Source organism: Phalacrocorax carbo, chromosome 6, assembly GCF_963921805.1.
Source record: "Phalacrocorax carbo chromosome 6, bPhaCar2.1, whole genome shotgun sequence".
Lineage (NCBI taxonomy): Eukaryota > Metazoa > Chordata > Aves > Suliformes > Phalacrocoracidae > Phalacrocorax > Phalacrocorax carbo.
In genome coordinates this window covers 43,643,279-43,669,495 of record NC_087518.1, presented here as the reverse complement: position 1 = coordinate 43,669,495, position 26,217 = coordinate 43,643,279, and the positions used below count along the sequence as shown (strand labels likewise).

The 26,217-nt window shown below is 39.2% G+C and overlaps 2 protein-coding genes across 11 annotated transcripts in view; one reads left to right on the top strand and one right to left on the bottom strand.

The window, feature by feature from the left end:
* Positions 1-26,217, top strand: part of FGGY (FGGY carbohydrate kinase domain containing) — a 328,075-nt gene that overhangs the window by 295,157 nt on the left and 6,701 nt on the right. For 7 of the 9 annotated variants that reach the window (XM_064454957.1, XM_064454960.1, XM_064454956.1 and 4 more), the window contains 2 exons: positions 227-347; positions 3,622-3,716. In XM_064454957.1, the coding sequence (XP_064311027.1) occupies positions 227-347; positions 3,622-3,716 (216 nt within the window). Of the gene's footprint in view, positions 1-226; positions 348-3,621; positions 3,717-10,360; positions 11,042-26,217 lie in introns of those variants that run through there. The other 2 variants (XM_064454959.1, XM_064454961.1) reach the window with 2 other exon arrangements.
* Positions 18,509-26,217, bottom strand: part of LOC104048501 (E3 ubiquitin-protein ligase RNF170) — a 29,735-nt gene continuing 22,026 nt past the window's right edge. The window contains exon 6 of one of the 2 annotated variants that reach the window (XM_064454967.1): positions 18,509-20,150. In XM_064454967.1, coding sequence (XP_064311037.1) covers positions 20,136-20,150 — 15 coding nt within the window. In that variant the 3' untranslated portion in view covers positions 18,509-20,135. The other variant, XM_064454966.1, reaches the window with a different exon arrangement.

Sequence of the window (26,217 nt, the reverse complement as noted above, 5' to 3'; positions counted from 1 at the left end):
CCCAATTCTTTGTGCCATCTGTTTGATTTTTCTAGTTCTTAATTACAGTGCCTGTTACTGGCTGGAAGCTAAGCAGAGGCCGTACCCCTGCAGGTCTGTTCCCAGCCCGGAGATTACGGGTGGGGGCAATTAGTAGTATCATTCCTTTTAGCAAATGGTGCTTTAAGATCTGTTTCTGTGGCTGCTCTCCTGTGCTCATCTGTTCCCCCCCTTTTCCTTTTTGAAGTTAGGAACAAGACATATTTTGGAAACTATGAAGGCTGCAGGGCATCATATCGACACACTGTTTCTGTGTGGTGGGCTGAGCAAGAACCCTCTCTTTGTGCAGATGCATGCTGACATTACTGGTAAGTTAGAGGAAGTGCGGGGAAAGGGGTGTAAACTGCTTTATTTTAGGTGGTTAAATACTTTGTCTTTGAAAAAATAAATACTTTCTTTATATAGAACTGTATTTTGCTGGTTGGCCAAAAAGTGTGTAATGAAATGTTACTTCCTGCAAGACTGGATTTCCTGAAATTTAAAGACATTTGAGTAACACAGAGATGCAGTGCAAGCAAAGCTCCATCCATGCCTCATATTGTTAGGGACAATTTCTCCAGACTTCTGGAGAAATCTCCAGCATGATTTCCAATTTGTGGATCTTAGACTTACAGGTTTTTTAAGAAAGTACAATTGAATAAATACAAGACCTTTGCATGGATTTTTTAAAACCAGTATGTATAAATTATATGTCAGAGATTTTTCTCACTATCAGATTTTTATTTTTAAAAATTATTTAAAATGTTCTGTAGAAATTATTTCATTCAGTCATGTTACAAGAAGTTCATTCATTGAGGATGATGCCCAGTATATTTTGTGAGCATGTTTGGCATAAGATGTGTTTTACTAAAACCTCTATTAGCTTCATCCTGTTTGAATTCTGTTGGACTTCTGACACTTTCTGCTCATGCTGGACATTGTATCCATTATATAGAATAATTCTTTTCTGAATTAATTCCATGTCTGTATCATTAATATGGTTTAGGAGACAATTTCTGGATCCTTGCTCCTGCATGGTGTTGCATTTGGTTTTGTAGAATTCCTGATGGGTGGAAGGTCCTGGGTATATGGTTCATTACAAGAGGAGATCTCAGGCTTCCACAGTATTTTCCACAGTATTTCCCTTTAGCCTGTGTTTGTTGGGCATCTTAGTACACCTGTGAGTCAGCTGAACATACTTTTAAAGATGTGGAAAAAAACCCCTAAATTTAGTTTGAAGGACTAGAGAAAAACTTTGAATGATGTGTATTTTGCGTATCTTTCAAATTAAGACCAGCTGAGCTGTCATGAATAAAATTTAAAGCTCAGATCTGGGGCATTTGGTCTGGAGACCTGACTTGCCCTAACATCAAACCACACATCATAACCTCGATGCAGAAGGGAAGATGAAAATATGCTTTATGTACTTACCTGAGATGAAAACAAATGGAGAAGGAAAAATCACAATGCATATTGACCTTAAAATTCACTAAATAGTCAAAGGGATGCTTTCTGTTTGTGAAAAATGATGTTGTCAAGTGCATGCCTTTCCTTATATAACTCAAATGTTTTAGGTGAATTTCAGTTACGTGTAGAGTTGGGATGCTGGTTCATGATGTGTAAGATAAAAGATCTGTGAAAAGGTATTCTGATTAAAATGTAATCAGAAGTTCTTTGACTGTAACTAATGGCCAAGTACAATTCAGCACAAAAAGGCCTTTTTGCAGTCTGGAGTTCTCCCCCATTTGTAAAATCAGTGACTGACAAGGGATGTCAGAGTTCATCTAACTGAAATGCTCTCAGTTGTGTTGAACTCATTAGAGCCTATCAGATAAAATAACTAACATTCCAGGATCAATCCCCCATTCTTTCCTGAAAAGAAAAAAATCTGAATATATTATTGTTAGCTGCAAATGCCCATGACTCAGCCATGCAGACATCCAATAGATAATTTTGCAGGCCACTTGTATCTTGATCTTTTTGTTTGCCTGGTAAGAATTCTGTATTCATCCTGATGATGCGGGAAATGTGCAGTAAATTTTAGAGCACGCTGAAAATTGCTTACTGCTTCAACGCCTGGCGAACAGCCGTGCAGCTGTAAACTTGAATGTGATATTCTCTGTTCCAAGTTGACCCAAGTCCTGAGCTGAGGTCCATCTGAACCAGATGACTGATCCTACTCTAATATTTTTAAGGTGGATTTATTTGGTCAAAGAAATTTAAGGGATGCTGTAATTATACTAGTTTGCTGTTAGTAGTCATTTCAGCAGTCAAAGAAGGCCTCACTGGATCCACTGTCTTTCACCATCACTCTGCCTGTGCTAACTGTAGGAGGAAATGGCATAAAGACTACTGTGGCACCTTTATGTCATTGAGAGTCAATGGTAAAGAGCCTTACACTGGTGGAACAGTGCAAAGTTAGCATAATGTAAGTGGGTGCTTGGGGGACAAGGTGAATTTGCTTTGTGTCAATAATTGTTTCTGATACTAATGATTTTATTCTCATTTTGAAAAGTGTGTATTTGCCTTTTGCTCTGTAGGAGTTGTTCATGGCTCACTTTAGATCTTCCTCCAAATTTCAACTCCTTCTAATCTTACAGTTGGCCCTAGGAGCAGCATTTTTTAGGGCATAATATCATTGAGGCTATTCACAGAAGGAAACCCTCCTCCCACCACTGTGTTGCATCATCATTCATTGAATGAAATTATCTCAGTAATGGAAATTCAGACACATGCCAAATACTGTAGGAATATTAAATTCGTTGGCTTAGTGAGGATGAACATCTAAAGCGTAGCTAGAAAAGTATTTAGACTTACGCTATTGTTTTAGATTTTTTAAGGAGAATTAAGAAAGCAGGCCATTTTTATTTGTTTATTACTCTTTTTCCTGCAGTTTTTACATTAACAGGTCTTAGAAAACTTTGTGTGAATGAAGGGAAAGTATGTTCATGACAGTACCCATGCGTGATGAAACAATCATTTTTAATTCTACTTCAGAATATATATTGAGTTTGTTCGTTTTTCCAGTGTTTTAATCTTGTTTATGAATGTCTTGCATAATTTGGAAGACAAGATTTCTCTTACGATTTCATACATAGCTTGTGAAAGTTTACTACTCATATTTTCATGTCTTCCAGCAAAACCAGACTGGCTTTGTTGGCTATATACTTAAAAACAAACACACATAATCTTTTTGTTTGTTGCAAAAGAAACAAAAAGGATGCCACCTCGTTTTCCCCTAGAGGTCAACTTTTAATAGGCACCTGGGTTTGGAGGGTGTGGGTAACAGGTTTATACCAAGCACTTTAAGATAAATAGCCAGTGTCAGAGATCTGGGGCTGTGTTCTTCGTATGCTTTGTGTATTTTGCTGAAATTGTTTTATTTAAATTTTGCATTTTTCTTGGAGCCTGGAACCACAGAGCAGGGAGATTTACATGAATCTACAGTAAATGAACTGTAGATCTCTGAATGGAGTAGTGAACATGGTTTTCAAGTCCCTTTTGATTCCTTTTTTTTTTATTTTTTGCTTTAATTATTTACTGTGCCGCTAGTGCAGTACTGCTATATGCTTCCTAACAGAGGCATGGCTTTTTCTTGTATAGGCAAGCCTGTTGTCCTGTCCAAAGAAGTGGAGTCTGTTTTGGTGGGTGCTGCTGTTCTTGGAGCTTGTGCTTCTAGGGATTTTGCGTCTATACAGGTATGCAGTACTGATATTATTTTTTTTTTGTCAGTTTTAATGCATTTTACACTTTGACATTTGGCACCATGCACAGACTTTAATTCAAGTGGAAAAGTTTGTATCTTCTGCACAGCTGGACAAGAGCCAGCATTGCTTTCTTTCCACCATTTTTTAAACTCCATATGTTATTTAGGAGTATTGAAGATTCATTTGTCTTTTGACTGTAGAGACATGCAGGTAGAAGCTGCTGTCTATGAAGTTAGGCCATGTAATTTTACAGACAAAAAAAGGAATTTGGCAAGGCTGTGATCCTGCAAAAAGGTCACACTTTCATCTCAGTTATATTTGTCCTACTCTTCTTCCTTCATATTGAGGAATGTTAAACACAAGAACCAACATAGCACTATTTATGCAGTAAAAAAACAACACACCTATACTCCTTGTCTTGCCCACAGTGAATGCAGACTTAATAAGGAGGATGGCACTTCATGTTTATTCATGTTATTTCAATCCATTAACAGTTGAAAACGTAGCAGTAGGGCTTTTATGTTCAGTGGATCAGCCAAAGCATGGCTTAGTTTCATTTATAAAAACAACAGTAGTATACAGAAACCTGAAGAGGGTCTGAATGCCCGAAATAGTATGTGTTTTCCCACCTGTCAGTTCCACTGGTATAAGACATGTCCTCTCCTCATGCTACACAAGGACACTAAGCAGTACATTGCATTCACTTCATCAAAATTATTTATCAAGATGGTCCCTATGGTGCCTATCAGGCACAGATATTTGCAGATGAAATTGTGCACAAACACCAGAACGTATTTTCTGAATAGGGGGTCAGCTTCCCAGCCCAGTTAAATTGACACAGTTCCACTGCAATCAATGAACAGCACAACATAAGCTGAGGAACTGGACCGTGTCTGGCATTTTTCCAGATATGAAACTTCCAAATGTGAATAGACTACAGTGCGCTCTAGGTTAGCAGGAAGAGCAGTTTCCTTTCATAAGAATTTTCCATTAAAGCTAATCCCATTGCAACAAATATATAGTACAATATATATCTGTATTTAATAATTCTAGTTCTTGTAAGGAGGACTTGTTTTTATAAATGTAATTTCAGTAGCAGCATTTGGTGACGGGACTTCATATTTAATTCTTACTCTTCTGTTAATCTTCTGCCTTCAAATACACAGATATATCCTTCCAAGTTTAAGATGTTTTGCACTATTAGGTAATAATTGAACAATTCAAAATTTATTTCATTAAGTCTTTCTTCATAAGCATTAGAAAAATCTAATGCTGTGAAATTTTCTGTGATGTGTTTTTATATAATTTTGGTATATTCATTTACCTTTAGTTTTTAACCCTGCCTTTATGTATAAAAATATTTCAGCAGCATATCCAATAGTTTCAGAACAGATATATATTTTATACATATGTGCATATATGTCAGTCTGCATAGCACACTCCTTCCGAAATCTTTTTCAGTGAAACTAGATCTTTTGAACCAGTCATGTTACAGACTTTTTCATTTGAGAAGTGTTTACTCTTTTACTGTTATGATATGTCAGGGTATTCCTTTCTCTTTGGCTATAGGAATGTGTTTTGGCTTGTCATAAGTATTGCGCAGGTTCTGTGGGTCTTCCTGGAGTAAACTTCTCCTAAAAACTTACCTGTGAGTGTTGGGAACTGGATTGGATGATTCCTTGTGCTCCCTTCCCATCTTTACCTGCACCAAATAAGTTAATACTAGTACATTAAGAAAAATAATAAATACAAATGTCAATCCAGTGCCTCAGCACAGCAGAAGGAGTCTGATTTCCCAAATGCAGCCTCTGCCTTTTTCAGTGCTCCAGCAGCTATTTGTGCAACATCTGGTTCCAAGGGTTTTGCTAGTCAGCAGGAGAATTTCCTTTTGTTTCACTGAGTTACAGGTTAAGCCCATGGGCTTCCCTCGGATATCTCTGAAACACAAAGGGGAAAGTAGTTTGGAAACTACTGCTATTATACATCCCACTGGGCATTTGTAGCATGTTTCTTTCCATCGTACTGCCTGTGGTGATCACTGAGAGACAGGTGAGGTCCTGAATCCTATCCAGGATGCTGCAACATCTCTGCAGAGTGAAGAAACCACCCACTAAGTGTTTTGGCTTGCTTACTTAATCTTAGAAGATTGTTGTTAAAGAGGTGCCACCTATGGCAGTAGCAATTGTGTTATGCAGCAAATATTATAGATTATGTAAAATTAGTTTTTAAATAATTCAGCTACATGAAATCAAGAAAAAAGAAAGTGAAAATAAAGTGAAAAAAGAGAGTCTTTTGGGGGATGGGGGAACATAAATGCATATCTAGTATTGCAGTTCTGTAGCCTTATTTTACATTTATTTTTCTACCACATCTTCCAAAACAAGCCTTACTCAGAGGTGTTGCTGCAAGTGCTCAGCATTGTTGTAGACTCTGCAAATAATAGAAGTTATTATCTGTCCTCTCAATACATGGTTTATGCTTAAATATTGTGCTTTCCAAAGCTTGTTGGTTGCTCAGCCTAATAGTAATGGAGAAAATAGTGTGTTTTTTACCCTCTTTTCTTATGTCTGTGTTTGTTTGAAGAGGAATTTTTACTGTATTTGTCCTAGTGATTTTGGTCACATTTCTCAATCATTTTTGGACATTTCCGCTCAATGTCAAAATCAAAATGTTTAAAAGTTATTTGGTTTTCATGGGTTGGCTCAAAATCACTTCTGATAATCTTAGTCTGGCTTTCACAACCTCTGCTGACAAAAGGACCGGCTGCTGAACAGTCATGTGAAAGCCACTAGTGACAGGCAATAGTAGTAGTGCTGCCAGGCCTCTGCCAGGGAGTCTCATATGGAGACATATGCATGTGTGCTCGTAGTATGTACACAGTGAGTGATGCTTTAGGGAGCTGGTGGGACTGCGGAGCAGGGCTGTTCTTGTGTCTGAATGCTAAATCGGACGCTTTGGAGATGTAATGTGCATAAGACCTGCTTGTGCATTCTGTCGATGTCGGGGTTTGGGGGCATGGGGCAGCCAAATCAGAACCCCTGCTCCAGCAGTCTGCTCTCCACTCAGGAAATATGGACACACAGAGAAGATCCTCAAAATCTCCCAGGGCATCACCTTTCAATAGAGGAAAGAAAAGATGGGTCATTGAGGGAAGACCCAACTCTATGGTAACCTTATATAGTAATTAGAGTTAGGCTTTATTTAGTGTACGATTAAGAAATGCATTGGAATTGGATGGTATGTCCTTAGGGGTAAAGTATGGGGATGTGGTGGTTGCTGTTACTCTCATACTCCTATACTATTCTGATGCTTAGTCCTGTGGCATTCCATCATTGGGATTTGGAAATGGGGAAGTGTCTGCTTCAGAGACATTTTGGAGGTTTGTTTTTCCAAGGACAGGCAGCTTACTTACATACACATCGCTGTATTATGAACACATTTCTTGAGCAATTGGCCATAGTGGCTGGAACACTAATGAGCTTTTCCTCTCACAAAGAAACAAGTTTCTTCTCCCAAGGAAGTGAGCACCAACGTACCTCCTGTCTTCTTTCCCTTTCTATAATACAGCAGAGACTATTTGTAGGATGCAGCATTTTGTTCTAATTCTCAATTCTCATATATTTTTATTCTTATTTTGAGTGATTTGTGGAGTAAAGGTTTTCATGCTTTCTATTGACCACATCCGTATTAGTACCAAAATTCTCAGTATGCTGAGCTTTTGCAAAGAAACATTGGAAATGAAGATTATTGCAAAATTTGTAGCCATGCAGGTTAGTTTGCTAGATTCTGGTGTGGTTTTAAAAGCTCAAGCCCCTTGAAGCTGCAATTTCATCTTTAGGTAATTCTATCAAGGAAAGATTTATAACCTCCATCTCTCATGCCTGGTCACCATATGTTGTTGCTTCAAAGAATGTTGACTTCCCTGTTTTCCTCTTCATTTACTCTCTCTGAATTTTTCTCCTCTGTGGTAAAACTGAATTAAAGCAATTGGTCTATCAAAAAAAAAAAAAAAAAAAAGATATGCAGTGTGGTGAATTATTCCCCATTTCATCTTTGGGTTATTTAGTCTCTAGAATCTCTGGAAAGGCGAGAAAAATCTTGTGAATTTCTTCTTGCAGTTTGGGTTATCTTTTCATTTGCCCCTACAAATGCTACACCTTTTTCCTTTAGTGGTTTTGTTATATTTTGATTGTTGTGCCTATGAACCATAGCACAGCCTGGCTGAGCCAAAGAAGACAGTACTGTGTAACTAGTATGACATAAGGATTCTTGAAATATACACTGTATTTTGGAGGGTTTGATTTTTGAAATACGTGCTGCACTGAATGAAATAACCTTAACATTGCTGGCTTAGATGGGTCAATTTATTGCTTCTAGCCATTCCTTTCATGCTGAGCAGCAGGATCCTGGTTTTCTATGTGATTGTTTCTGTAGTAAAAATATAGTTTCCGGTTTAGCAAGCCAGCAATTCCTTCTCAGTAAAAATGTTCAATAAATAAATGTCAAAGTTTCCAGTATATCCTCGTTACTCTGCCTCACTTGTATGTAATTGAAAATGGGAAGAAGGTGCTGTTTGATTTGGCAGTCATCCAGATCTTTTTTTTGATAACGCACTCTTTGGGACAAAGCGGTACACCAGGGAACAGGATTATTGCCTTATAAAATCCTGCAGCCCACTGACTATTCCTTAATTGCATATTAAAACAATTAATAAAATTACCTGTATGAAACCAGATTACCAGATTTATTTTGGATTTGCTCTCTTAACATGGGTCATTGTTACTGGCCAATACAGAAAAGAAGAAATTTTGTATGATTTACTATAATACATTTTACTAATAATGCTCTGTAATCAGCCTTCTGTAATAATTTTTGCTTTAAAACATTGAGCCAGAAATTAGAGTCTACATGACTACAAGATTTTTCAGGTATAAAATTGACTTTTAAGGGAGGTGTAGTCTTTTCTTTGTTAGTTTTGGGTTTTATGCAAGTTGGTGGTATATCCTGCAAAAAGATGGGGAAAAGCTTTTTTCATTGTTTTTATAAAGCAGATTGGAGGTATAAAATTAGCCAGATTCTATAGAGAGAGGTATTAGGTAATTACCTAATGTGGATTAGCTGAATTATTTAGCAGCAGTAGCAGCTGAGCAAGTGAAGTGCCCCTTAGGCACAATTTGCATCCCTGGAAGCAGCTCTAGGAGCTACGTGGACCGAGGTCACGTGGCTCGCCTTCAAGATAATGGTCATAGAAGCCATAACCATGAGGGAGATATATTACAGACAGGGGCTTGAAGTTGTGATGGTACAGTTGAAAAGATTAACTTATAACTCTGTACTAAAGGGTCTTGAAAGTTTTGTTTGTGCACTGCTTGATTATGCTTAATTTAATGAACAACATCTCTCAGTTGTCTAAGGAAGTTGTTGCATGGTATAGCATAGAGGATGAAATCAAATAACAAAATCCACAGATAATACAAGGTTTTATAAAGATCAGCGAGGAAGAACATGCGATATTCAGTGTATTCACCTCCTAACAATGAAAATATTACAGACTATAATGGATGTAAAGAAGTTCTTTACTGCAACAGTTAGTCCACAACCTTGGTAATGAACCAACTGGCAATTGCAAATAGACAACATTTCATAGGAACACCCATAAATAGTACTGGGACGTGCTCAACATTTCTGCTGACAGAACTGGAGGGGATTAGGCTACTTCCATTTCTGGATCAGGCAGTCCCTGGTGTAATTTTGTTCCGCTTATTTCAATGAACGTGCTTCAGTTGACAATCTGATCCTCTATTCCTCTTCCAAAGCATTACCTGTCAGGTCATGGATTGAAATTAATACAAGCGTCTTGTTGATTTCCATATTTTCAAAAGCAAGAACTGAGTGAAAGATCAGGGAGGGGATTGTTTTTTCCTTAGAAATGGTAATAACTTGGGAAATCAAAAGAGGAAATAAAATGACTTCTCCCTCTTGAGTTAGGGAATGTTGCCTTCCCTCATCTCATTAAAAATTTAAAGCACTCTTGTTTTTGAGCAGGGTGAATTAGTAATTAAGTGCTATAATCAACTTGTGTAAACATAATATTGAAGGAGAGCAGCAAATTAATCATTTTGTTGGCTTGACTTACCCAATTAATGCACCTTTTAGTAAAGGCCTTCCTGCCATGTTGGGATGTTTTTTTTTTTCTCCTGTTCCTTTAATCAGAGGATTTTGGAAAGGCGGAGGAAGAAGATGGTTGTTCTTAGGCACCATGCTGTACACAAGGAGTGTGTTAGAGTGCTGTGATCTTGCCTTCCTTGTCTTCAAAAGCTCCAAATTTGTATGTGTACGGTTTGAGCCCAAGGTTTAGCAGAGACGGTCCTTGGGCAAGGCTGCGTGACAGCTTTTGCTTTTCTGAGTAGTGTTTTGGCTGAGTATGGCCTCTTCATCTAAGTGATTTTTAAAAAATTCCTTCCTGGATGTGTATATCATCAGTCTCAGTTGACAGGACATGTGCTCCATAAGAAAATTACTTTAAATGTCAGTGCATATCTTATATACCTACTGTTAGAGACATATTCTAGTGGTGAAAAGAGCTGAATCTTCACAGTCCATTCATTTGTTGTTCTCTCATTTCTGACTGACAGCAAAGTTATCAAGCGATGTCATGGACATTTCCTGATGTGGACTCTACTGCTTACTGAGCACCAAACTGCTTTCCCCAGAAGCAGCTAAGATGTTCAATGACTGTGGAGTATACTTGCAACTAACCAGGCCTGGACTCAAAAGCAGTGACTTGGCAATAGAAGAACTCTATCCCTTTACCTCTTTCCTTGGTGTTTAGACACTGAAATACATCTTTGCCTAATTGAAAGGTTTGGGTTTTTTTTTCTTGCATAATAAAGTTAGATTCAATATGGCATGCATAAAACCACCATGATACTGGCAATGCCTCTGGCTTTTGTATAGAGTCAGCTGCCTTCTTACCAGAAATCTTTAGAGAAATATAGATGAGAGAGAAAAATTAAAAGGCAGTGATTTGATGGCTACTCTCCAGTTCCTTGTGGCCTAGTGTTTATGGTACAAAGAGTGCCTTTTTAGTTAGCATATTTTGGCCTTACTGTCAGAAGTCTTTGCAGTAAGGGTAAAAAGCAGATGAATCACAACTACTCTTTTGCCCTAAGGATGATCCTTCTGTATTAAAGCTGAGAAATATAAATGCTTGTCTGTCTCTGCCAAGCACAGAATGAGCTTTCAATCAGTTTGAGTGTGATTTTTTTTTTTCACTTTTCAAGCCGCAATAAATATACAGCAGCATTTCTACTTTCTTTCAGCTGACTTCAGTGGACAGTATTTCCATATGGTTGGAAATCCTCTCTTAGTGGGAGTTAGATCACACATACAAGCACCACCACCACCACTTAGAGAGTCAAACAGCTGAGATGTGGCTGTAGCTGGTAGCGTGATGCTTTCACAAAAGTGCTAAGAAAAGTGCCCTCTGTCTTGTTGCTGTTTACTGAAATGTGATACTGGTTGACATCTGTTGCCCTTCTCATTTGAGGACTGTTTGCTTTACTAACTTTAACATTTCCACATTGCTATGCTGTTGAAGTGCAGATACACAAATCTCCTTGGAGTCCCCAAGGTCCTTTTATGAGAAGCAGAGCTGCCATCATTTGATATCATCCCATCCCGCTGGCTGTGTTTTATATTGGAGTTGAGAGAAATAATGCTGTTGCTGTTAAATGTTCTTGGTGGAGTGCAATGGCTAATGCTATATGTTGTCATACATTTGATGTATTATCTGATCAGTACATGCTGTACGGTAGTATTTGGTTCATTGTCACGTTAGATGATTTATAGTCGGTTTATACCGCTTGAAATTATTACAGGTAGAAACTTGTCTAAGAAGATGTCAAAGTTTGTTGTGGCAGGTCATATAGCTACTGAAATGACAGATGATCTTAGTACATAATAATAATGCAAAATTCTCAGTTAATGTAAATCAATATCACTCCAGGATTTCAGAGGAGTGACACCGGTTTACTCCAGTGCCCTGATCCAATCAAGCACTTAAGTACATCATCTGACTTTCAAGTAGGCAAGAAGCTCAGTTGAAGATAAACAGGACTGCCCATGTGCTGAAGTACTTTACTGGATCAGAGCCCAAACAGGAATCTGACACACAGTTCACTGGTAGATGACACATCTTGAAATGATAAAGGCTATTACAGCTCTTGCAATGGGTTCATATTATTACCCATTCAGAAACAAGCTGTGGATGCTACAGGTAATAGGAGGATACAAAGGCGGTGTCTTTTGTTAAGTGCTGTCCTTTTGTGGAAACTTAGCATCCTCCATTTTAAATGTCGCCCAATACACAAATGTTCAGATTTGGAATTTCTCAGTAACTCCTTAATGGCAAGGAAAGGCAGCTGCAGTAAGTCAGTGTAATATATTGACTATAACAGAACTACCCATTTACATTAGCTGAGTATTTGGCACAGAACTACCAAAGTTGGAGGCAGCAATCTCAGAAATCCAGTACATAAAGATGTGGCCATATAATTTTTCTAAAAGCAGGTGGTTTCATGAAATACCACACTAATGAAATAAAATGAAACATGGCCTTTTATTTGGGCATCAATGGAACGAGATGGGACACTGTGTGTTGGGATATCAATGTGACTTACCTGTTTATTCTGTCTGAAAGTTGTGAGAAAGATTTTATTACGTATTTTTTACATTCATGAGGATGGACTGAAAGGGTAATAAGGACCTCTCAGATGATCGAGTGACCAAAGAAATCTATTTAATTCACTGTCTTTATACTGAAGGTTCAGCCAACTTTGCGCATTGGCGTAGCTCCATTGACTTCACCTGAGTTCTGTATCTTGCACGCACATACCCGATTACCATATTAGAAAAAAACATATGTATGCAAACACAGTCTCTTCTCTCTGTAGGCTTAATGTGTAGATCGTCATGCCTTCTGGCTTTTAATAAACTCACATCAGCTGATGTTGGCAAAGAATAAGGTTTAGTGTTTTGTTAATCTGCAGAAGTTGAGACTCTTACTAAACCAATGGTATTCTTCTCATCTGTCAGTAAGCGCAAGACCTGGCAAGCAGGAGAAGATATGTTGCCTAGAATAGTTCAGGTTCTGCTGCTGCATATTTTTGTAACAAACCATGAAATGACCATGGTGGAGTTTCTCTAAGGAGATGTACAAGTACAATTAGCTGATGTTTTTTCAAGCAGGCTAAGATCAGCTTGTAGAAGAAGTTTTATAATATCACAGCCTTCCAGTTTTTCTGGCTTCCTGGCCCTGTCTTTTCTTCAGGAAAACCATAAATATGAGAAAACCATAAATGTGTCTTTATAGTAGCTAGGTACTTTTTTTAAAATGTACTATGATCCATCTCCTTTCTATTTTAAGGACAGATTTTACCCACATACTCAGAGACATAGCTGAAGTCACCTGAACCTTAGACTCCCCTTCTTTCCAGGCCATTTAAGCAGGAAAAAGTGTGATAGCAATATTTTATAGTAAGGAAGAATACAGAGGAGGATAGCATGGATCCTTTGTAACTGTCAGTAGCCAGTAAGGTCCTTTTCAGAGCATATCTTGCTTAAATGATGTTTGGGATGTCAAACAAGTTAAAGTCTCTCTGCCCTCACCTCTTCAATAGCTGAGCAGAACAACCTTCAAGTTATGCACTGGAGAATTGGAAACTCAATCTGGCTACATTGTGAGATTAATTTTCCATCTGGGATTTGCACTCTTGCTATGTCAGCGCAGGGGATCAGACTGTTCTGTGGCAAAGCACAAGCATGTAGAGTCACAGCACTAGCTGTCTGAAATGCTTGAGGTTTTTTCCCAATAAATTTTTTTGAAGGACATTATGATCACTTAGTTGTGGGATTTGTTGCCAGTGGTTGATACCACCAGGACATACTTTTGCCACCCTATATTTGAAGAAGTTTTATAACTTACATGTACTACCTTGCCTTTCTCCTAAAGATGTCTAGAGGGGGTTATTTCTCAAAATTTGCCCTTTCTGTATAGTTTAACAAGACTCTGTTTGCTCTACTATCTAGGCATTTCCAATACACCACATTTTATTGTGGTTAACAGTAAAGGCATTTTTCTTTATTCTCTTTCTCTATCATGGATCTGAAATGGTAGTAGGGAGACCCCATAACCTTTATTAGTTTTATTAGCAATAGAAGGCAGTTGCTTTATTAGCATACTGGCTTTCCTCATCCTCAGGATTGGAATCCAATTCTCATTCTCCTTTCTTTGTTCAGCTAAGTTATAGGTTCTTGTTTCCTTGGTTTCTTAGGTACAGACATATAACAACCACTCCCAACCCTTGCTTGCTTTCTTATTTTGAAGCAACTTATCACACCCACTGTGCTTAAACATTTCTGAGGCACAGTTTGATACTAGAAATTGGACAGTGACATGTACAGGGAATCCATATGAAATTGCTTCATGGCTCTGTTTTGTTTTTACTGGGACAAGTGTTCACATAACGATTAGCAAGACCATAATTGTCACTCTTGAGGGAAATACTGGCATAAAGTGTAACCACCAAATGGGCATGGAAAAGCATAAGTTGCAGATTTTTGCAGAAAGACACTCCTCCAGATGAGGGTTGAAAAACAGTAGAAGAACACGAATAAGGAGAACCGCTGTGCCCATATCTTATAACCAACGTGCAATAACAGCTGCGCCTTTTAAGCGTGTATAAGCAGCAAAAGTGAGTTGGACTGTCAACTTTCACAAGTGCACTTTTCAGCTCAGAACAATTTATAGGGGATGTGCTCAATGTGTAGTTCCCCTAGGGGCTGCATTCACCAGAGCATTACTAACCTTCTGTACATACATACATTTTGACCCATGGAGGGCCTGTTTGCGTGAGCACCTGCTATGAGTTACTCTTTTCTGCACAGCTTCCAAATAGTCATTTACCAAGTAGAAATCTTAGGGAGAAGTGTGGGTGTGGAAGTTCTGATGGGAGCACATTGTTTTGTGAAGGAACACAGTAAAGTGATGTGGCAATGCACTCCTCACTAAGCAGAGTGAGGAGTGGTTAGATTTCACCATGTCACTTCTTTTGGAGCTTTGGGAGCATAGGGGACCCTCCAAGGGAAAACACTCTGGAAAATAAAATAAATAAAATTTCTAATCAATATTTTCTCCCCTGAAGAATCCCTTCACAACAAGAATGTGTGTGGAGGGCTGTACCACCACCAAGTCCAGCCTCTTCCTCCCAAAACAGTGGAGTGGAGGATGATAATGTGTTGCATTTGGAAGGTCCCTTCATTGCCCAGTCCCATAGCTCAGAACTGAGTTAAATGCCTTGAATATATTCAGCAAAATATTGCTGAGTCTACAAGCCTTGCGTTAAACTCCTTTTGCTTTCAAAGTGCCTGATAAGACTTGATTTTTGCCTAGTTTCCCCAGACATGTGTCTTCCTATCTGTTGTCATGAAATCACTAACTTCTGTGAACTTTAAGTAGTTTACATATTGAATCCTGTATCTTTAGACTTGAGTGTCTTACAGCAGATAAATTGGATATGTGTTAGCCTCTAGGTTGGGAGCTGGCACCTAGCTTAGGTGAAAAAGATGAGTAATGGCCCTGAAGATGCTAAGCTGTTTGAAGCCCTTCTGGTAAATGGGGTCTTTTTGTGATGAGCTATCCTCACTTTATTTGACTGGTTGGTATAAAAGCTTTGTGTATACAAGTACATTACTCATTATTTACTGGTCATGGTTGTCAGGTTGTTTAATTTTGCAATAGTCCCATCTAAGGGATGATTCTTGCATTGCACGAAAGGGAGAAGAAGCAAGCTTTGCTATCGTTTGCTTTGTATAACGTTGCCCTTGTGGAAACATTGGATAGCCATCACATTTGCTGTAAGACACAAAATGCCAGACTTGTGGCTTTCTGGACATGGACGTTCCACTAATCCCAGAGAAGAACCAGAGGACTGGCATGGAAAGAGAATAAAAGAAACATGAGAAAGAAGATAGGTGTGGTGGAGAATGGGGCTTTTCTTTTTTGGCACTAAATCCCCAGTATCCCCACCATCTCCCTCTCCTTACTCCCACTCTGATACTGTTCATTCTTTCCTCTTGTATTCTTGCCTTCTTCTTATTCATGCCTTTCTTTCTGTTTAAAATTTTCCACTTCTTTTCTCATCTTTGATTCTTCTTCTCTTCTCCTATTCTGTCTTATTCCTCTTCTTTTGTTCTGTTTCTCTCTTTCCCTGCTCTTTCCATATCACAGTCCCTTGTCTGTGTCCTTACATAATAAAAAGTGAAGAGGAAGGGATGGCTTTTATGGCTTATTCAGTGCTGCTCCCTCAGGTCTACTCTCAAGGCTTGTAGGAGTTCAGTGTTGTGGTGCATCCTGGTTTATGGGTACAGCATAGCCGCACAGCACTGACTGCACTGTGCCAGTGTTCTTGGACTGGAAGAGGAAAGATTTATGATGGCATTGATCACAGTGCTAAAATAAACTCCCTCCCGTAGCCAAAGGAATATGAGTTTGTAAATGCCAGCATTTTATACACAAAATGAGGGATACTGGCTAAGGAAGCCAGCTGCCTAGGTTAGCTGTTCAAGATCTGAAAATGGCAAGTCTCTAAAAGCCAAGAGACAGAAAAAGTCATTTATATTAAAACAAACTTTGTCATGAGTCATTTGACTTCTTTTTCTCTTACACACATAGTTTATGTCTCAGGCCTTCTAAGGCCCGAGTAACATCTGATACTCTTTAGGCTGAGACAGCTCTAATAGGAGTAGGTTCCTGCTTCCAGTTACAGCGTACCACTTAGAATTCTATTTAATTTGAATCTTGTGTTTACAGGCTGTAACTATTACTTATTTGTGATTTTTATGGTAATAGAAAAGATTGTTTGTCTGTGATTCAGTCCCAGCCATGCTGTTGAATAGCTCTACGTCCTCAGCAGCAGCAGAGAAAAAGTGACCCGAGAGGGGCTTTGACTTTTTGCCTCATTCATTTTTCTCATGAGGCTTCAGTCGTGCAGGTCAGGCAGGCCAGCAGGCACGACTAGGGATGCAGGTCCCTTGCCATCCCTCCCAACCACTATCTCTGTCTAACAATATCAGCAGAGCGTTGCTCCACATTTCTCACGCAGCTTGCATATGAGCTGCATGTGATTTTTCTTCCCTTCTACTTTAAAAGAGATAACACCGAAGCGTACACTGTCTGAAAAATATAGCTTTGGGGTTTTTTTTTCACTTTTTCTTTTTTTTGGTCGTCTTCCTTTCCTTCCTCCCCTCCCTTCTGCTCCCAGGTTTTGTTTAAATATTTTTACCAAGTGCTTCAGGTGTGAAAATAGTTAATTGCAGCTAGAAAATATGAAAGGTGTATGAATTCTTCAGGTCCCATTAACTGCTTGTGGCAAGGCTTATACAGCCCTGAAAGGGGAAAGTGAAACACAGACGAAGGTCAGAAAAGCTTATGGGGTAGAAAAGCTTACGGGGAGAAAGTGTTCAAACACCCCAGCCAGCTTCCCCTGGCAAGGATAAGCTAGAAGTGACTGCACCTTAATTAAGCAGCATGACTCTTGTTCCCCCTAGTGGCTAATTAAACGGCATGTTTTTCACACGAGCATTTTACTTAGCTTTCTTTGAACTTCCCTGCCTAATTGTACTCCCATCCACATTGTTTGCTATGTTTTATAACTTTCTCAATTTCTCTGAATTATGGCATTTGCCATTCATTTGATTGTGACTTCAGGAAGCAGGAAAATGTGCTGTGGATAGATAATGCCTTACATCTGCAACACAGCAATACAATTTAGGCTTGGAGAGGTTTTTGCACATATTCTACCCATGCATAGTGGATTTTTTCTGCAGCGTTAGCAGTAAGGGTTAAGGAAGAAGGGCTTTTCTTTGTTTATCAGCATCCCTGTTCATATTGTGACTGCTCAAGTATGAACAGATACAAATGTCCAGAAATGTTAGACGCTTCAAATCAGCAGGCTTGTTTAATGTCCTTGAGATAAGAACTGAATTGCCTGGCTTCACAGTTCAAACAAATACCACTTAAAATGTAGTGTAATATTTCTTAGTGACAGAGGAAAAAAAAACTGTATTTTCCCTTGCTGTTCTTATTAGCAGCCTGGTAATGGGAGATAATGTATATATTGGGAGAAACTCATCAGCTATACTAGTTCAAGTCTAACATAAGCCACTGTAGTATCAAGTTCTTCTGAGTTTACCTTGGTATAAATAAAAGGAGAATTTTGCCATGAGAAAACAATGTATGTTACTTAACTTGAGAGTCAAGAGTACATGGATTTTATTCCCAGCTTTGCCACTGACTCTGTCTGTGACTTTGGGCAAGTGTTTAAGTTTGTCCTTCATCCAGTTTGTGAAACAGATCTGGTGTTGTTTAAAGACCTCATAGGCTGGTTTTATAGTTACATTAAAGGTGATAGAATGAAAAGTGCAAAGAAAATGAATGATGATGCTAAAGATATTGTTCTGGTGGATTAAAGTAAGTAAGAAGGGAAAGGCTAGTAGGCTGACAACCCAGTTGCACATAATTGGAAAAATCTTTTGACTTCTGCACAAGAAAACAAAAGTTTACTTTAGAACTGCAACCAGTTTCTTATGTGTGTGAATTTTCATTGCTGTGTATGTAATATGAAAGGTGGCTGATATAGTATGGTATGAATACAACTCAAAAGTTTATATCAATTTTTAATATTTACAACTCAGAAGTTTATATCAGTTTTTAATATTTACAGCATTCATGACTTTTAAAAGTTGTGTTGTACATTTACAGTGAAATGCACTTCATGTGCAGAATTCTTGTTTTTAGAAAATATTTGGGCAGCAAAGGAGACCACATCCTTTAAAGCACAAATTCACTCATGGTTTGTATTGGCAATTCCTTAGGAACAACAAAGGCTAATTCAAGATCAGCATTTTCATTCACAGGCTTGTAGCTGTAGACATCTAAAGCTGTATCTAACATGTAACTGAGAGACTGGGTGTTCTTTTTGCTCAAGTATGGAGCCTTCTAAACTGCAGTTGAAGACATTGGCTGGAGACTTCTGCAAATCAGATGTTATCCTTTTTTTACTGCAGTGTGATCAGGATTAGCAGAAACAACAGATGCATCTTGCATTGCATTGCATTTTTTGATTTGCATCTGAAACTGGTTTGTGACAGGTCAGTAACCCAATGAATGTAATGTAAAACATTCAACAGGATAAGACCTCCTTGTTAGAACTGTATCCTTTTTCTTGCATGTCTGGGTTGTATTTTTTAAAAATTAAGTTACTGGGTTGTAGAATGGCCTGCATTCCTTCTATTCCTGTAAAAATGAAATGACTGACAGCTTTTCAGTTGCACATGATCCTACTGTTTATTAGAAGAGGAAAGGGCAGGAGGGGATCCTACCAAATTTTTCACGTATTATATATATAGAACAGATGATTGAACATGAGATAACTGTATCTTATCAGGCATCAGTCTGTTACTGATCTCATCTGATTTTATATAGGTTTGCACAAATTAATCTAAGACCAAAACCAAGCCAGAGCAAAACAACAGGTAGGTGCATTTAGGAAAGTTGTGTAGTAAAATTAAAGCTTTCATCAGATAAAAGTAATTTAATTTCCCTCTTTTTCTGTACTTGTCACAGACAGAGAAATACCTTTGAACAATACCTAGCTTTTTTTAAAGATTTGCTGTATTAAGCAATTGCCAAAGTACAAAATTGCTGCTAATGGAAAAGTGAAACAAATCTGGGATTTTGAGCTAGCTCAGATTCATGCAAGTAATTAGCCTGTACAAAAGGAGCATTCATCTTGAAATGACAGATAAACGCTAAGGACAGGATTGAAAACCGTAAATATGTTAGCACTTTAAGCGAGAGCACAGTTTCAGCACTTGTTAGACTCATCAGCTGCTGTAAACAATATGGATCTTTGAAATGATCTCTGCCGAGATCTCAGCACATTAGATAATGATATAGTTGTTCATTTTTGCTTCTTCTAAGTTGTTTTTTTCTTTCAGAAAGTACTTTCTGCAAAGAATAGGCCTATGGTGCTGCCAGCACACACACTTCTCTTTCTCCATGAGTAGACCCAGTGAGGGCTGCATTGTCACTGTGGGGAGTAAAGAACAAGCCTGCAGAGCTGGGCGCTGCCTTTCCCGATTTATGCACAAGTGAGGAACAGTATGTGCAGCTGCAGTACAACTTTCCTGTCGTGGCTGTGCCTCTACCCAAGGCTAGGAAAGGCTCTTTGAGGTCATCCAGGCTCAGTTCACAGTTAGGATGCTTCTTCAAATACGTTTTTTAAAAGGCAGGCTGTTCAGGTGGCAGTGGTGGTGGCAGCAGCTTCTCTTGTGTAGCTTTGTGATGGGTTAACAGTGACTGAGCTGTAACAATGGAAGGTTTCATGTTGTGAAAACTATGTTCAACAGAAATTTGAAACCAATAAATCCGCTTTGCAAAGGACGGTATAAAAAGTTTGGTACTATGATAACTTACAAATATTCACTGACCTCGCCGAGGTTCTGATTGGCGACCTACAAGTAAAAAGCTCCATGAGCCATTTGAGCCTCTGCTATTCATCTCTTCTCTCAGCTTGCTATCTTCAAATGAAAGGCCAGAACCTCAGCAGCAGGAATTGGCTCAATTCTTAGGGTCAGCTGAATCATGAAGCACAAAGTGTTTTTTCTTCAGTTGTGTCCCACATTGGCTAGACTTGCCTCCTGTGTGTTTGATACTAATCTAGTGATGTTACTGATTCCCATGGAATATATGAGAAACTGAGGTGCACAAAGTTTGCGTCATTTGTCCAGGATTAAAATTCAGGAGCTGGCGTATCCAACTGCCCACCTTACAGTCACAGAAGTTGTGCTGGAAAGAGCTTTCCCCTATAAGCACTTCAGGAGCAGCAGGTTAGAAATTCTCATAGAAGTGAGTGAAGGGGCAAGGTTTGCTTAGGAATAAGAGCCACAAGGTGCAGCTCACTGGAGGCTTCTTCTAAAAAATGGGAAATGGGATGGGACAGCAAAGCAAAAGTAGGAATCGTGACTGGCTGGGTGTTGTAAGGTGAGAAGTCCCTCTGGAGGGTTTCAGTGCTGTTCGCCTTTCCTGGAGATAAAAAGGACAGCTTATAAACAAGCTCACTGACCCTCCCACCTAGCCAAAATTTGGAGGTGGAGTCTGTCTAGTGTGCTCTTTTCTGCAAGATCTCAACTTTAAAGATAATGCCTGGGGCAGGAGGTGCTGTATTAGATCTCAGGCTGTGAGCCAGACAAACTCTGCTACCGCTTGATGACTCACCCACATGCTAACTGCACTTTTAATTCTAACTGGTATGTTTTCAGACAGAACCAGCTATTGTTTTGGGGCACAGTCAGTTATAAAATGTGCTCTTTTTCTATTTGCCAAATGAATACAAATGCTTTCTTAGAAGGTCTCCTAAGGAAAAAGATGCCTCAGATACCTCCAAAAAGTCCGGCTGGCAATGCTGGGTGGCAGGTTTAGATTTGCTCATTAAAAGAGGTTATGTAATATTACTGTAATCAAAGGCCCTTTTGTGGCTTTGGGGCAGGTGGGGATTAATAACCCCTGGTTTTGATTTTGGACAGAAAAAGGTCAGGCCTGACAGATAGCTAGAATAGTATTGAGGGTAACTTTTGACAATTATTCTCAAGAATAGTTTCTTCCCAAAGAATTTGTGTAGGTTGGTACCTACAGGTTTTTTCTATGCAATAAATTTTATTGCAATACACAGTGAGGTTGTGCACATAAAGAGGTTCCTATTTACAGAGAAGTTGTAATGCTAAAGCTGATTGTATTTACCATTTCCCAATGGTCTCCAAGAGATACAAGCCAAACTTTTTAGGAGTAAGGGGAGCAGAACACCTATTTTGATGTGACTGTTACAGTTTCCTCATTTAAATCTCTCTGAATTCTCTGCTGCAGGAATCCCATGGTTGAGGTTGGGATTTTCGCTTGCTGCTGTTAGAGCACATTTGGCAACAGACTGGCCATCCCATCTGTCAGACCAGGCTTCCCAGGTTTTTAAGGAACCCAGAGCTTTCTAAAATTTTGTAGCAATATGTATCCAGCATTTAAAGTGCTGTTTAGGAACAACACTCTTCTTAAAGGACAATTTTAATGCAGAAGAGCAAATGAGAGGAGCTTCTCATCCCTGGCTGCCTCTGATTTTCAGACGTAGAGAAGCGAGGGTGCCCCTGTTTTTAGAAAAACAGGACAATACCATCAGCTGATCAGTGTGCCTTGCTTCAGCTCTCACTCTGTTTAGTCACTTGTAGCCTCTAATTTGGGAAAGAAAAACACTTTCTTGAACAGTGTGCTAGAAAAGGTTGCTAACTCCTTGTCTGTAGTGATCATGGCAAGGAAGCCAGATGCACTCTGCCATAGACAGCTATCATCTCTATACTGTGCTTCACAAGGAGAAATGGCTATGCAGTCCAGTTCTAAACTCTTAACAGATTTCTCATTTCTAGGTTTTATTCTCTGTCCACTGCATGTTGGATAGCTATAAAATACGAGTTTTCTCTTAAGTGATATTTTAATTTTTTTCTTGGAGATAGGATGCCTGTAAGGTGTCCAGAAAAACTCTCTTACTATTTTAATGCAGTTTTGCTCTCTGTTTTAACATCTCAACCTTCTACTGCTGTACAGTAGTGAAATACTTTTTTTTTTTTAAAAAAAGGTCTTGTGTTTTTTATGAGCTGCTGTCCAGGATAATTTCCCAAATGCAGTCCAGATTGGGTAAAATATAAGCATAGTTCTGAGGTATACTTTTTTTTATAGTAAACCACACATCAAATTAACTAGATAAAAAATAATCCCAAATCAAAACTCACAGCAGGGATTTCCCTCATTAACCTCAGGTAGACACTGGAGCATGGCAAAGCATATATTTGAAAGATGAGGAGAAAAGGAAAGTCTCCTTGGCCAGTGTGGGAAAGATGGAAAGAATGATTAGATGGAGAAGAGTGAAATCTCACTAGTAGTTTCATTTTCTTGATGGAGTAACCCTAAAGAAAAGTGTAGGCAGAAGTTGTTTTTATGACAAAATCCCAGCTAGATACCCCAAAACGCTAAAACCCATCGAGTGTGGAAATGAACAGAGAGGTGTGTGCAGATTAGTTAGGTTGAAAAAATGTTTTGACAGCATAAGTGAACATATGGAAAGAATTGAGAGAACCCAATCCAGTTCCCCATGTGTAAATGATGCCTTAGCTATAGCTCATAAAGCAAATACAGATGCAAAAAGAAAAAAAAGCTCCCTTTCCTATCCCCTCCCCCCAGTAAACCCCAATCCATTGCCAGATGGCAAATAAAAGTTTGAACTCAATGACTAAACGCAAGGAAAGCATTTAGTATGTTCAGCATGAATGTAAAAAGAGATCAGCTGAATAAATCTGAATTTTTCACCTTGAAGGAAGTGGTGCAATTCAACTAAATATTGTGTCAAGTACACAGCCGAGTGTCCGGATATCCTGTGCGGATGCAACTTCTCTCTTTTACACCCCCCTTTCCAAATGACTTCTGCTTTCTGTCCAGCTCATTTCTCTTGTTGTACAAGTTAGTGTGGAAACACACACCTGCCCTGTCTGGCCCGAAGTTTTTACCACCTAAAATTGAGGGTAAAAGCATTAGGACAGATACTGCAAGCAGAGGGTGAGAAGGGAGCTGGGGAAGCAAAATAACTTGTTCCAGGAGGTGCAGAAGAGCAGTGTTCCCAGGCTTAGTTTACTCATCACCAGCAGTGATGAGTACAGAGAGGGCTGATTTAGCTTATAGCTACAGTGTAGTACCCTGCACTGGGATCTGATGTAGGAATCTGCTCTCTTGACCCCCAGGTGAGCTTGCATTCTGTTGAACAGAGCTGCCTGTCAGCATAACATTTCCAAGCCTAAAAAGATGGTTAAATCAATGTATTTTCATGTGGTTTATATGGACAAACCTTCTTAGTCTATTGTAAGAGCAATGCTGTGTGTGGTTAACAAATTTATTCCACCTCAGAAGAGGGTGAGGGAAATATACTGTCTGTCCCAGCTGGTGGTGTAGTCAGGGAGCCTCCCCTTTGGTAAGGAAGCTGTGTGGCATTGCCACCCACAGTGTGAGACTGGTGAGGAAGCAGAGTGGGTGCCAGGTTGTGGAAACCAGCCTGGTGAGCAGGCTGGGCAGGCCTCCGTGCTGCAGTGATTGCATCTTATCAGTATCCATGCTAGCTGTATTAAAGCTATCTTGGACCTTCATACACAGACATTGTAAAGTGGACACACACTTCGTGAATAATCTATACGAGCTCATGTCAGGGTAAATGTGGCTAAACCATGCCCCAGCTCTGGTGCAGACTGCTTAGATGTTTCCCACAGACTGTTGATTCATGGCACCCAGTGCCAGCAATCTATGAAACTGAAACAGAAGCTAAACACTTGGGCTCTTTCCATTGCCCAGGTAAGCTGAAACCCCTGCTAAGCTGTCAAGTTTGCATCCAAGCAGCTTTGGGCACTAAGAGATGCCAGCAATGGAGCCCTCACAAAGCAAACTGCTTAATAATTTGATAGTCAAAGGCAACTTGGGGGAGTGCAGAGTCAAATCAACAACAAACCAACCTATATTTAGTAGCAGTGTGCCTGGAGCTTAGATGCAAACATAGTTTCCAACTGATAGATGATGTGGCAATCATAGCTGACCCTCATCCCATTCTAAATTTGGTTTGCGGAATAAGTGGTTAATATCATTGCTAGCACAAGCCACCCTTTACAGCAGCTACATTGCCACTGCTGCTCGTCTTATGGCTTTGTCAGCTAGCCAGCCTGGGTGAAGCATGAGCTCTGTGTGGCACTGAGCTACAGTGGCTACAGTCTGTCTGACACCCAGTGTAGTTGCTGAAGCAGAGTATAAGTAGGTGCTCTGGAGGTAAAAGTGGTACTGTGGCCTTATCTGCACTTGTCTCTACTGTTACATGATCTCTTTTCCATCTGTTCTTGTCTCTGATACTAAGGAGTGAAAACCATGCTCCTACTGTACAGGACAGGTCGAGTGATACATACTTTAATGAGGCATGGAGGACGGCCATAGAACTGAGAGATCTCTGTACCACCTACAATGCAAAATTAGGGACAGACCTAGAGTTTATAAACTGTGTGTACAAGCCAGACCAAACCTGAGGGAAAGCAATGGGTGAAGCCTATTTCAGAAAGAGGTAACTGAATCTTAGAAAAGTAAATTACATGTCCCGAAAAACTTGGGGAATCTGTGGCAAACTTTCTGGATCCTGATTCAGTGCTTGAACCAGAAAATTACCTTGTCTCAGTACTGAGGATCCATCCAGTTGGCCTCTGTCAACTGAAGTTGGATGGTTTAGGGATAGCGTAATGTTGGGCTTCTACTAAGCTACCTGTCTGATTTCCCTCCACCACAGTAACACTCTTTAATAAAAAAATGCGTAAAATATTCCTCTAAGATGGGCCAGTGCTGTTATCAAATGTATGGCTAGTGAGATTCAAAAGGCCAGTGACTCTTCCTGTAAGACAGACTTGAACTCAAGTCCCAGGCTGGTGTCCTGCTTGCTGGACCTCCATCCTTCCTTCTTCTTTTCCCTTCTTCTCTGTAGACTCACTTACACAGACAGACAGACAGAATCACTCTCTCTCTCTGAGGTTTGATATGAACACAGAAATCTATGTTGGAACACAGCAAAAGGAAAATACAAGCTTGTGTGAAATTCTCCACCTTTTCACTAAATGTATGAAAGCCAAATTTTCACACTTTGGTCTTAGGTGTGAAATTTTTGCTCAGCTCTAATATTTATCCATAATATGTTTTAAAACTTGGCTCGCTCTGTTCAGAATACCACAGAGAATTGAGTTACAGATTTTGGGCTTTGTGCATGCTGCCAAGATCTGCCCTTATAACTCAAACAAATTTAAGGGGGGGAAAAAACCCACTAGAAAAATATTGTATACAGTCCATCACATGCTTTCTTCATGCAGTCATATACCACTAAAAAGTAATGTTCTGCTAGGGCTCTGTTACATAAATGTGTTCATGTAACTCCTGTAAGCACAGATAAGATGAATTTTGCATCTCCAGGCCATTGGGTAAGCAATCCCTAAATAAAAGCCTGTAAGAAAATAGCAGCCTTGCTTACAATTCTTAGAAAAGTTTAAAAGTATTTCTTGAACATCAGCATTTCAAGAAATCTATTTATTCCCCTCAAATCCAAACTTATCTGTGGCTAGACTTCTTAAAATGATGTTACTTAGCATCCGTTAGTCTCAGCTTATGTGTGTGGAACAGCGATGAGAGAGAGAGGTTCTTCACTGTTGAACAGTAAAAATTATTACATATAACATTAATTAGTATATTTGTTATGAGGACTTAGAAGTGTAAACAAAGTCAGTCTGTTAATTTGAAGGCACTTACACCTGCTGAACTCTGCAAATC